Below are 11,786 nucleotides of genomic sequence, written 5' to 3'. Positions count from 1 at the left end.
GAAGGACTTACTGCTCCAGGACAGAGGTCAGCAAACTACGGTCATTCCTCCAGCGTTCTCCTTGACCTGGGAATCGTATTTTTAAAATAAGCAGCCATTTCAGGGGCCACAGGAATCAGGACTTATTACCGTAAAGAAGAGAAGCTTGTTCCTTCCAGGGCTGGAACATTTTGTAGGTGACTTTTCCAGTCTTAACCATGTGCTATTACAACATCATTGAAATGTAGTCAGGGTAAAGTCAAGACATTTAAATGGAACTATTTATTTCCTTAAAAATATAGCTTAACTTTCCCTCTCCAGCTCTAGAAGGACGATTAGGAGGAAGGGAGACACGATGACACGACTGTTCTTACAAATCCTCGGGGGCTGTTGTGAAGCATCCTTGGTGTCAGTCCTGTTCATGAAACCTCACATCCCTTTTTCCACTCAGACAGGTCTTTGCCCTCACAATGCTTCTTCCAGCCTTGCCTAAGGAGGAGAGGGAAGCAGGAACAACAGAGCAAAGCATGACAATCCAAATATTCTGAGGTTCAAAAACCATAGACAATTCACCCATGTAACCAGCGGTGCCCAGGGTTTAGTGTCATTTGCTTCTGAGATCCAAGGCCTCCATCCTTTTGCCTTGTTAAGACTTTCCTCTCCCTGGTTTTTTCCTAATCCATATTAGCCTCGGCAACAAGTAAGCAACTTTTATCAGGATGGGGCATTTGGTTAAACATTCACATCTCTGGAAATTTGGGGTCCCCACGTGAGTGACCTGATTAGCAATGTTCACAAGAAACACAGCCGCAGAGATGACGGCGGGCGCCAGCTTAGCCATGTCTCATGCACCACCTGGGGAGGTTTCCTGTCTATTTCTCACGCAACTGACATGGTCATTTTCCTCTCCCTGCCATAGACTTCCAAAGTCTTATCCAAATCTAGAGCAAACTCGAGCTTTTTCCTCTGGTGCATTGTCTTCACGGATGCTCTCCAATTCACATGAGAAAGCACCTCTCTCTTCATTGTTTGGAACGCCTTGACGTTGGAAACAATTGCAAATTATTCTGACTCCTTACCACCTCTCCTCCCCATACTAATCCCTTCTACCAGGTTCACTGCACATCCACACACTAATAGAGGAAGATACAGACTAGGTCACATGAGAATCGCTGGACCACTCTGCACAGGTGCACTTGTCTCCATCCCCTGCAGCGGTGATGGACGGACACACTGTAGCTTCCACCCATGTCAGCTTGTCTCCCAAGGAAAGACTCTTACCAGTAGTTCATCCCATCTGTCTCTTTAACGATTTTCTTGGCACAGATAATTGCATCTGTGAGGTCGTCAGTGATCAAGGCTGTAAGAGAGAGTAGAGGGTTAGCCGAGATTTTATTGGTGGAGCTGGGGAGGCCCAAATCAGATTTTCCTCACTTTTCTCACTGCTTTTGGAGCAGGAGGGTTGGAAGAACTCTGAGCCATGTCCTTATTTCTGTTACACTTCTTCACAAATCAAAGAACTGTTTTTGTTTCTAGATCAGCCACATCTTAAAGTTTCAGACTCCTCGATGTTTCAGAGGAATGGACCAGCCCTGAAAGGTTTTTGGAAATGTGTATAGGGAAAACACAACAGGAAAATGTTTTTTATGTCCTAAAGAAACACACAAGTGAGAGAGGACAGTACAGTGTTTTCTTTACTTGTCTTAATTTGACATGGAACATCTCTTTATAGATAATTATTAAACTTTTGTCTATTGTAACTTTCTGGTTTGTGCAATAATTTTCTTTTTACCCAAGGTGTTTTTCACATGCAGAAATTTTTAAGTTTTATGTCAAATACATCAATCTTTGTTACTTTTTCTATGGCTTTCAGATGTAACAGATCTTTCAACTGAAAATGTGTTCATTGATATTGCTTCACCAGAAGTGGCCTCAAAATCCTTCTCAACACAAACATGACAGAAAAAGGCAAATAAACAAAAAAAAAGTCCAACATCACTTCTGTTGCAGGTTGGTTTCTCCAGAAGCAGATGCTGAGATGGGTTTGGAGTGCAAGGTATTTATTAGGGATCCACGCCTGTAGAAGAAATGGGCAGAAGCAGGACCGGGCAGGCGGAGACCATAGCTGTGATCTAGGCCCTTCAAACCTCACCCCCTGGCCTTGAGCCGGTGGTGAATATTGCCCATCAGAGTTGCCCAGGTTGGACCCCTCGGAGGCCCAGCTTTTATACCCCTGCTGCACTCACTCCCCGGATGTGGGCTGCCCACAGGGGCAGGACCTTAGGGGATGCAGCTCTTGACACCCAAGCAGGTGCCAGTAGACAGTGCACAAATCACACAGATGCAGCTGGGACCAAATGTCCTTCCTTTGAGGGGAACCTGGGGAATCCACAATCACACCCACCACAACCATCAATCCAAGACACAAAAACCCAAACCATTTGACAGCATTTCTATTTATCAACTGAGCAAAGATTTTGCAGGAATTGGGTAACGCTCAATATTGACAAGGGTGCAATGAGATATGAGATAGGCACTCCTGAGTTCTTGCTGATGGAAGTGTAATGGATTCAACTTTTCTGGAAAGCAAATAAAGCTTTATTAGCTTATAAAAGTCTTTTGCCTTGTTTCTGGGAAGAGAATTATTTATAACAATAGCTATTGCTATTAGTTGACCTTTATGGAAAATGTACCCTATGTCCAGCACATATGAAGCCTCTTCATGCATTATCTCCCTCATACTACATGATTACCATGGTAACAGCCATTACCATCCCTGTAAACTGAGGCCACACACCCAGTAAGCGAGTCTGCCTTCAAACCTAAGGCTACTTCCTTCCAACAGAGCTACTGCAGCTAAGGTTTCCACCTGTGCAACACCGTCTGCTAACTAAGTCGATAATGAAAGTATAAATACTTCATTCATTTTTCAAGTAATTATTAGGAGATTATCCAAACTTAAGGGCTTGGTATCTAACACATGTTCAGATTACTTAGAAACACTTTATTTCGTGTGCATACATTCTTGATGAGTGCTTGAGACACCGTGGTTTGTGATTGAACGTGGTTGGGGCCTGTTTCCTAGGAGAAGTGGGTTCTCTGGGGTCTCCAGGGATGGAAGGACACAGATTACACAGAGTGGGGAGGAAGCAGAGGGTACGCTGTTAGACCTGCCTCGGCGCAGCCCTGGGGCCAGTACACAGAGAACAAAGCTCGCGCTTGGGGTGAGGCAGGTTGCCCGTCTGGAGAGGCTGTGCGCGGTTTGGTGGGGGGAGTAGATACTGCAGGCCCAGGTCGTACAGAGCGTGGAAGGTGTTTGTCAATGTCCCACTTTGTTGCACAGCTGAGATGTTTTGCAAGTGCAAGTTGGACGTGACTTTGAATTTCCTTAGGATAATGTGTTAAGCTAGCTCGGGGCTGGGGAATAAAGAACCTGGCACGGGGCTGACATGTGAGAAACCCAGTGAAATTGCCACAGAGGGGCAGCAGAGGGGCAGAAATGAGCCCAGAGAGCAGGTATGTACCGGCACCCGATCCAAGAATGGTTTCTGCTCGATTCACTTCAAATAGACAATTCTGTCCAGTCAAACACAGATAAGGAAAGGGTTACGTTGAACGTCAAAGCATCGTTCCGTGGAATCATTTATTCTCCCCCATCCAACAAAAGAAAACAGCAACAATCTACACAAAAAGAACTCATTCTTTCCAGTTAAGATGAGTTCTACTGCGAAGTCTGTCTCTCCCCAGCATAGCCCTGGCCTCCAACGGAAATACCACTATCTTAACCCAGAATTTACATCTCCTTGTCCTCTCTGAAGTGACAATGGCCAACTCAGATACCAGGCTGATACGAGAAATAGAGATTAATATAAGTGGGCTAGACTAGATACAGGGGGCAGTGATGGTTTTCTTAAACATCTCTTATTTTAATGAGGACTAAGTTATTGAAGGGAAATAAAGATTGCTATTATATTATTATATGTATGTGAGTTTGTGTATACATAGATATGTTTATATTTCTATATATGTATATATAACAGATATCATGTCCAAATAGTTTGGGAAGGTCGGCAGCAATTCGAGGAGTATGATTTGGTCTGGGACTAAGAAGAGTGCGTAGCTTCAGCAGATGGGCGTGAGGTGCATGTATTCTGTACACGTATGAGGTGTCACCCACATTGCACACACACTCTAATGCTAGCTTGTTTCTAGGTTCCCATGACGAATGTCCCTACTTCTGTAATCCATGGGACAGAATGACATTGTCCCTAAGTACAGCCTCTCTGGCCTGAGGCTGGGGGCGGCCGGTCATAGAGGGTGATTAGGGTATAAAACCAACATCCTGTTTTCTATTTTAAAGCTGTCCCTAAAAATCCCAGGCTTTTTATGATGAGAAAGCAGATATGAGTGATCCTTCACCTCTAACCATGAACCATCTAACATTTTAATTTCTGAGAATCCATGGTTGTCTTGCAGATATACATTTACCCCAGACTTCCTTAACTGGCACAACATTGGACAATACTCAATCAGTAAACTGCATAAAGTCAAGCACGGCCATGAGCAGCAGATTTTCTCTCCTACTGTAAACAACTAGACAACTAGACAAAACATGTGATCATGATTTTCAGGCATTAGACAACAGGGAATGCAGAATCCTTGAGAGATAGAAACCAGACGAGGCTCACCTTGTGACAGCTGTGACTGTCTGCCCAGTGCCACTTTCCAGACCTTGAAGGTAAAACCCAGACGGGAGATGGCAGTCTACGTGGAGGAGACAGAGATGAGAGGCCGAGACAGCTGGCATTTGTTGAGAGGGTCCCTGAGAGGAAGGAGTCACCAAAAGGAGCACGCCTGAGCTCTGCCACTGAGTCTTTGGCTGAAGTCCAAACCGGGCATGTCAAGGGTAAAACTCCATGAGACTAGTCAGAGAACTGTTGCGAGGGACCTCAACAATTGCAGGGCTCAGCCAGGGCTGGGAGACATGATTTCTGACTGGCCAGAGGAGAGAGACTTTGCTGAACCTTAGGATATTCAAGAGAGGCTAAAAGGGAAATACCTTGAGAGTAAGGCTGAACTAGCCCTCCCATAATGACTGCTCTAGAACATCCCTGACCAGAACTAACTGCTTGCCAAGATGAACTTCAAAAATCCTTAAAGGAAGACAACACGATCCAGACACTCAACAATGTAATACACACGCTGTCTAGTATCCAATAAAAAGCGATCACATGTACAAAGAGGTATGGAAATGTAACCCATAACCAGGAGAAAGATCAGTCAAAGGGAAGACCCAGAAGTGACAGAGTTGATTGAATTAGCAGACAAGAAATTTAAAACAGTGCTTAGGGCTTCCCTGGTGGCGCAGTGGTTGAGGGTCTGCCTGCTAATGCGGGGGACGCGGGTTCGGGCCCTGGTCTGGGAGGATCCCACGTGCCGCGGAGCAACTGGGCCCGTGAGCCACAACTACTGAGCCTGTGCGTCTGGAGCCTGTGCTCCGCAACAAGAGAGGCCGCGATAGTGAAGAGGCCCGCGCACCGCGATGATGAGCGGCCCCCACTTGCCGCAACTGGAGAAAGCCCTCGCACAGAAACGAAGACCCAACACAGCCAAAAATAAATATAAAAATAAATAAGTAAATAAGACCCGGTGCAACCAAATAAATAAATAAATATTAAAAAATAAAAACAGTGCTTATAAATATGTTTATTGCTATCAAGGACTTACAAGAAAACATGAATCGAATGAGAGAAATGAAAGATATAAAATAATTACCTAGCACTGAAAAAATGCATTATCTTAAATGAAACATTCAATTGGTGAATTTAATAGATTAGGCACTTCAGAAGAAAGATCAGAGAACTTGAACATAGGGTGGTGGAAACAATTGAAAAAGAAAAAACACAGAAAGCGAAAAAGGCTGAAAAAAAAATGAAGAGCCTCAGTGACCTATGGGAAAACATCAAATGATCCTAACACATGTGTTATTAGACTCCTAGAAGGAGAAAGATTAAAAAATTATCCACTCGGGGATCCAAAATGTTAGTGAATATCAAGCAAGATAAACACACACAAAAAACAGACATTTGTGATCAAATTGCTGAAAATTGGTGACAAAGAGGAAATTGTAAAAAGGGGCTAGAGGGAAAAGGACACATTACCTACAGGGAGCCCAATGAGAAAATCAAGGGTCAACTCTATTATATGTGAAGTGGTATAATGTTTTTTGAAGGTAGAATGTGATGCATATTGTAAACCCTAGAGGAACCACTAAAAATAAAACAGAAGTACAGCTAATAAGCCAGTGGTGGAAATAAGAGAGAATACTGAAAATATTCAATTAATCCAAAAGAAGGCAGGAAAAATAAACCAAGAATAGATGGAATAGATCCCACAAATAGATGGTAGATTTTAAAGTAATCATATCAGCAATTACATTAAATATAAATGATCGAAATCAAAGTTCAGCAAACTATGTAGGGCCCACAGGCCCACCCTCTGTTTTTGTAAATAAAGTTTTATTAGAACACAATCATGCCCATTCATTTACATATTGTCTGTGACTGCTTTTGTGCTACGTGAAGAGTTGAATAGTTACAAAAGAGACTATAAGGCTCACAACACCTAAACTGTTTATTATCTGTCCCTTTCAGAAAAAGTTCCCTGGTCTAAACATTACTGTTGAAAAGCAGAAATTGTTGGACTGACTATAAAAGCAACACCCAATTATATGCTGTCTATGAGAAATTCACTATAAATGTAAACATATCAAATATATTAATGATAGGTTTTTTTTTTGAAGTTTTCATTTCCCAGCATAATCTCTGCTTTCAATAAGTTACTTTTATCTGGTTTTTGTTGTTGTTGTTGGTGGTGGTGGTGGTCTCATCCTTTCATGTCAGTGACACTCCTATGAAGTCTAATGTCCCTTAGTTATCTGCACTTATTTAGGAGAGGGACACTAAAAAGCTGATTAGGAGTTCTGTACACAGAGGTGGGGATTTTCAACTGTACATCTCACTGTAGGGAGATCTAGCTAGTTTGTTCACTGGGAGGCCCCACTTTAGTTATTTCCTTTCCATCTGGCTGGATTCCCCAGAACAGGGTCTTCTCTTCTGGAGAGCCTAGGCTGGCTGCCAACATTCCAGGATCGGAGTGGAAGAAGGTGACTGGGACTACAGAAACTTAACTCCATGTTTAGTACGGAGCTCTCACACTCAAATGTCGGCGAGGTCCCTCAACTGAGAGACGTTCTACTTATCCTGTCCAGGAGAGAGAGCCCCAGTATCCTGCCAGGGTTGCGGAGGAGCAGTCAATACATGAATGGAATCAGGAGGGGAATCAGCTGCTCCTTAACTGGATTTCCAACTGGTCTTCCTGTTTTCAACCTGCCTTCACCCCAGTTTCCAGAAGTAGCTGATGCTGCTGATTTCTGAGCCCTTTTGGGATCCTGTGGTTGCTTCTTGGCTTTCCCATGGTCAGTTTAAGATTCAGGATTTAGCAATTCTGTAATTGCTAAATTAGTCACCATTTGTCCTCTTGCTTTCCAGCTTTTAACAATATACACATCCAACCACCATGTTTAACTAGAAGACTCTATTGGTACGCTCATAGGGGGTGCTAATGAGAGTGACCAAGAAGGGGAGGAGTTTAAAAGTCAAACCTGTAGCAAAGTGAAGGTACTGAATGCTTGAGCCTCAGAGATAAGAATTGAAGATGAGAAATACCTACTAATTATTTTCAAACATTTAATAAGTTGCTGTGTATAAAATAGAGAAAATCTGTTTTGAATAAATCCAGAAGGAAAAACTAGCATTAATGGAATAAAGCTATAAGGACATGGATTTTGGCTCAACAAAAGAATGCTCTAAATTAAGGGCTGACCAACAGTTGGTCAAGAGGTAGCGAGCATTCCATAGTAATGTAGGAGTAGGGACAACTTATTAGGTAAATTAACATAGTGTTCTATCATTCATACATTCACACTTATGTAATGATTATCTTGTATGTGTCCAAGAGAAATAAAAGTTTATTTCTTGCTCCTAAGGAATTTTATCACTCTTTGTCTTCACCCTTGTTCTTTTCCCTCCATTCATTTAGTTAATGAATATTTCTTGAGCTCCAACAATGGCCAGGGACCATTCTAGGCAGTGAGGATACACCAGTGATCAAAACAGATAAAACGCCTGCCCTCACGGAGCTTACCTTCTAGAGGGGGCGCAAACAAGACAATCACTTACTTCACTCCATCCTTCTACTCTTGAGTGTCCCTTGCATATTCTTCTCCATACCACCAGCCATGACCATCATTCAGGTCTTTTTATCTCTCACTTAAATCATCTCTTCTTTAATCTCTCTCACACCCAGCTTGCATATTAACTTTTCTGAAGCAATGTTGAATCAGCTGACCTATTCTGATTTCCTAGTGCAGGCAGAAATCAGTGTAAGCTCCTTAGCCTGGGTCCCAAGGTCCTCTGTGGTCAGGTAGTCATCAACGTTTACAACCACATGTCTTGTTATTTTTCATGCACCTTTTTGCTTTTTTGTTCTCCTTACCTGGAATGACACTTCTCTAGCTTTGAATATCCAAATCTTACCTATCTTCCAAATCTTAGGTAAAATATCATTATGTCTACAAAGCTTCCCATGACTTTATTAATAATATCTCTTTCCTTGGAAGCCCACACCTGTTTACAGTCATTTATCGAACTTCGTATAAGCACATATTCTCTTCCCTCACACCAGAATTCGTGTCTGATGCGTCCTGCTATGCTCAGTTCTGTGCACACATATATTTCTCAAGTGATTGAAGTAAAAGACTTGGAAGTGAATTCTAGAGTCATTTCTACTGTTTAAGAAGTGCTATGTGAAGCGAATTTGTTTGTCTCATTCTGTACAAAGAAGCATAAACTGCATGTATTGAGTGAATTGCTTATGGAAAGCAGTGGTGAACAGCTTTTTCCTTCTTAATGAATATATTTAACTTTTCTATGCATGAAAGGGTAGTAAGGTCATTTATCCAGGCCCCTGTTTTTGTGGTGGGCTTCATAAAAACCACCCTAGAAGGGAGAAGTCATCTTTGGACAAGTAGGCCACAGAATCATGAGGGTCACCTTGGGGGACTGTTGAATAATTTCTTAGCCTGGTGCAGACCTACTTGCACATCTGGATTCCAAATTCTGGTTAAAGCAGAAGGTGGGTGGATATTCCATGATCAGCTTTCCTGCCTATCCCTAAGGATAATATTTGTAGAGTCAAAAGCATACCTGAGCAGGCCACATGACAGTGGTTTTTCTCTTGCAGCTTCGCACGTCTGCACCACGTGTAACTGTTTATCTGAAAAATGCCATAGTCGGTGCTTCCGTCCTCCAGGTCGGTCTGAGCAGTGGTGTTGTAGTGGCTCTCGTAGTAGGCCATGCAGATCCCTAGAGGGAGAAAAAGCCAGAAATGTGAGGGGAAAAAAAATGCATTTTTTTTCTCCAACCCTGCTCTTAGGGGGACGGTTCCCTTATACACGTTAAGGGAACATGCTCTGCTCCCGACGAACCTTGGGGAGGGTCAGGGCTGGTAGTGCACCCGAGGGGTACAGGATGGGCAGAGTGGTACACATGGTCAGTGGCTGAGTTTGGACTGGACTAAACGTCAGGTCTGCCCCCTACACTGTCAGCAAGAATGGTGGTGTTTTCCCCTCCCCTTGCTGGTGTCATTCGTACAGGACTCCAGGAGTGAGGAGAGGAGGGGCAGGGAGGAGGAGAGAAGAGCCCGAGAGCAGCAGTTCAGGACATGTGAACAGTCAGCAGCCGTCCCTGGTGGGGCAGAGCATGGACGGGCTGGGAGCAAACAGAAGTGAGTGTGGATGCGGCCTTTGGCATCTCAAGGGAGGGTCCAAGGGAAGAAAGAGAACAGCAAGGGAGAAATCTCACAGTTTCCAAGGCTAAAGCCCCGGTAGTTGTCCAGGCCAGCCCTCGAAAATATTTTTGCCAGTTTACAGCGAGTGTAGAGTTTGGGTTCAACAGCTGCGATCAGGCAGCCCATCAGGGCCAAGGTACCAGCAGTCTTCATCCCCAGGCCTGTTGAAGGCGGAACCTGTCAAAAATGAGAGACCGCATCAGTCAGCCCTGCTTTGTCCTGATTCCTGACACTAAGTCTATCGCCAATGAGAACTTCGAAATCTGCCAGCCTAGATGTTTCCTGTCACTTGTGAACATTCAGAACCAGCATCAGGGAAAAACCAAGGGCAGTGAGTACACAGTACAGGGAAAGGGTGAGTGCAGGCTCTCTAACCCTTTCTACATGGTTACTTTCAAGTAAATGCTATGTTCCCGGGACCAGGCATGCAAGGAAATTAACCCTCTATTGAAGTCCAGACGGAAACCACAGAGTGTGAAGCATTTCTAGGATTCCCATTTTAACTCTATGAAACGAAACAAAACAAAACAAAAAATAGAATACAAAGAGGTAACCATTCCCTATGCACGTGGAAACAGACACCTCAGTTTCAGCCAGAGATGAAATATACATGGGTCTACATGGACAACTTTAAGATTTATTATTGGGGGTTTATTAAAGGGAGAAGATTTAGCACCTTATCCTTCTTCCTTTCTCTTTTCTTGATACTTTTCCAAACGTGGGAATGTTGCTTCAAAAATATCAGTGTTACATTGCAAATGCAATGTTTTTGGGATTTCTTCCATCACTGTTTCATGGGCCTTCCTAAAAGTCTGGTGTCAGCTGAGGAGCAAGAAGGGGTGGATATGACTATGGGTCAAAAGAGGAGGAAAGTGTTGGTGGTGGGAGTGGAGAGGACATAAAGGGGCCCCACTGAATTATTTAAAATGGGAGTAGGATCAAGAGGTCCATGCCTTACTGGCTACTGGTTTTCCAGAAGTGATTCCTCTCTTGAAGGAATCTGTCTTCCCCAAATAGAACAACCTTGCTGGGATGAGGGTGGAGTGAAATTTCTGATGACTGCTCCTCATACCGAACCTGATATTCATACATATTTTCATCCAGTATCATTTTCTTCATCTGCCTAGAAGTTTCTAGAGTTGTTAATTTCTCCTCGTGGAGCTAAGTTTTCCAATTGAGACGTGAGGCTAAAAACAGGGCTGAGTATTCAGCAAGGCCAGAGGGAGAAGCTTTATGGGGGCTTTAAAGTGATTAAGCAATAAGGTGACTACATCTCAGATGGGGTATCTAGAATACATACTGGTGAGCAGCAAGGGTCATTAACTAGGTCTGCTTTTGTAAGTAAAGTTTTATTGGAACATAGCCATGCCCATTCGGTAATATATTGTATATGGCTGACTTTCCCAGTTGAGTGTTGTGTTAGAGACCGTACTGACCACAAAGTCTAAAATATTTATTATCTGGCCCTTTTTAGCAAAAGTCCCTGGGGTATAGCAGTGAGCTATACCCTAGCATTGTGCCAGGCACTGAGAAGGAGACCAACGAGGTTTATGACACAGAGCTTACAAATTCAGTTGGTTTCCATCCCTTGTCTTAGAATCTCACTGGTCTCAAACAAATCAAAATAAAACAAAACCCCACAGCAGTGCTGGCCCCAAGTACAAAGTTCTACATCCTTCAAGCCGGGGGTTGCCATTGCTGATTCTTTGGGACAGTGGCTTCATTAGAGTAATTTAGGTCTTACTAAAAAGGTACCTGCCTCACAGACACCCCTCAGGTGATTCTGGCGGAGAAACACTTCTACTTACTCAATCAGTGATCGGCAGCTCACACGAGCTTCCTGTATCCCATGAAGCCATTCCTGATTCTTACAAGGCACAAGTGATCTTGGCCTCAAC

The 11,786-nt window shown here is 43.4% G+C and overlaps 1 protein-coding gene across 1 annotated transcript; it reads right to left on the bottom strand.

Moving 5' to 3' along the window:
• Positions 1-328: 328 nt before the first annotated feature.
• On the bottom strand, positions 329-10,042 carry LOC118891124 (lysozyme-like protein 1). Its single transcript, XM_036844759.1, has 4 exons — positions 9,903-10,042; positions 9,246-9,404; positions 1,261-1,339; positions 329-468 (listed from the first exon to the last, which is right to left on the bottom strand). The coding sequence occupies exons 1-4, from the start codon at positions 10,039-10,041 to the stop codon at positions 399-401; spliced, it is 447 nt and encodes a 148-aa protein (XP_036700654.1). The 5' UTR covers position 10,042; the 3' UTR covers positions 329-398.
• Between the last annotated feature and the right edge of the window lie 1,744 nt (positions 10,043-11,786).

This window comes from Balaenoptera musculus, chromosome 2 (genome assembly GCF_009873245.2).
Source record: "Balaenoptera musculus isolate JJ_BM4_2016_0621 chromosome 2, mBalMus1.pri.v3, whole genome shotgun sequence".
Lineage (NCBI taxonomy): Eukaryota > Metazoa > Chordata > Mammalia > Artiodactyla > Balaenopteridae > Balaenoptera > Balaenoptera musculus.
Note: the sequence above shows the minus strand (reverse complement) of the source record. Positions and strands in the feature narration are given on the sequence as shown.

Excerpts from the sequence above, each read along its gene's own strand:
- LOC118891124 (XM_036844759.1), bottom strand. The coding sequence starts at position 10,041 with ATGAAGACTGCTGGTACCTTGGCCCTGATGGGCTGCCTGATCGCAGCT. Across the intron at positions 9,405-9,902 it reads GGGCTTTAGCCTTGGAAACT|GGATCTGCATGGCCTACTAC; the intron begins GTGAGATTTCTC and ends TTCTCCCTCTAG. Across the intron at positions 469-1,260 it reads ACAGATGGGATGAACTACTG|GCAAGGCTGGAAGAAGCATT; the intron begins GTAAGAGTCTTT and ends TCTCCTCCTTAG.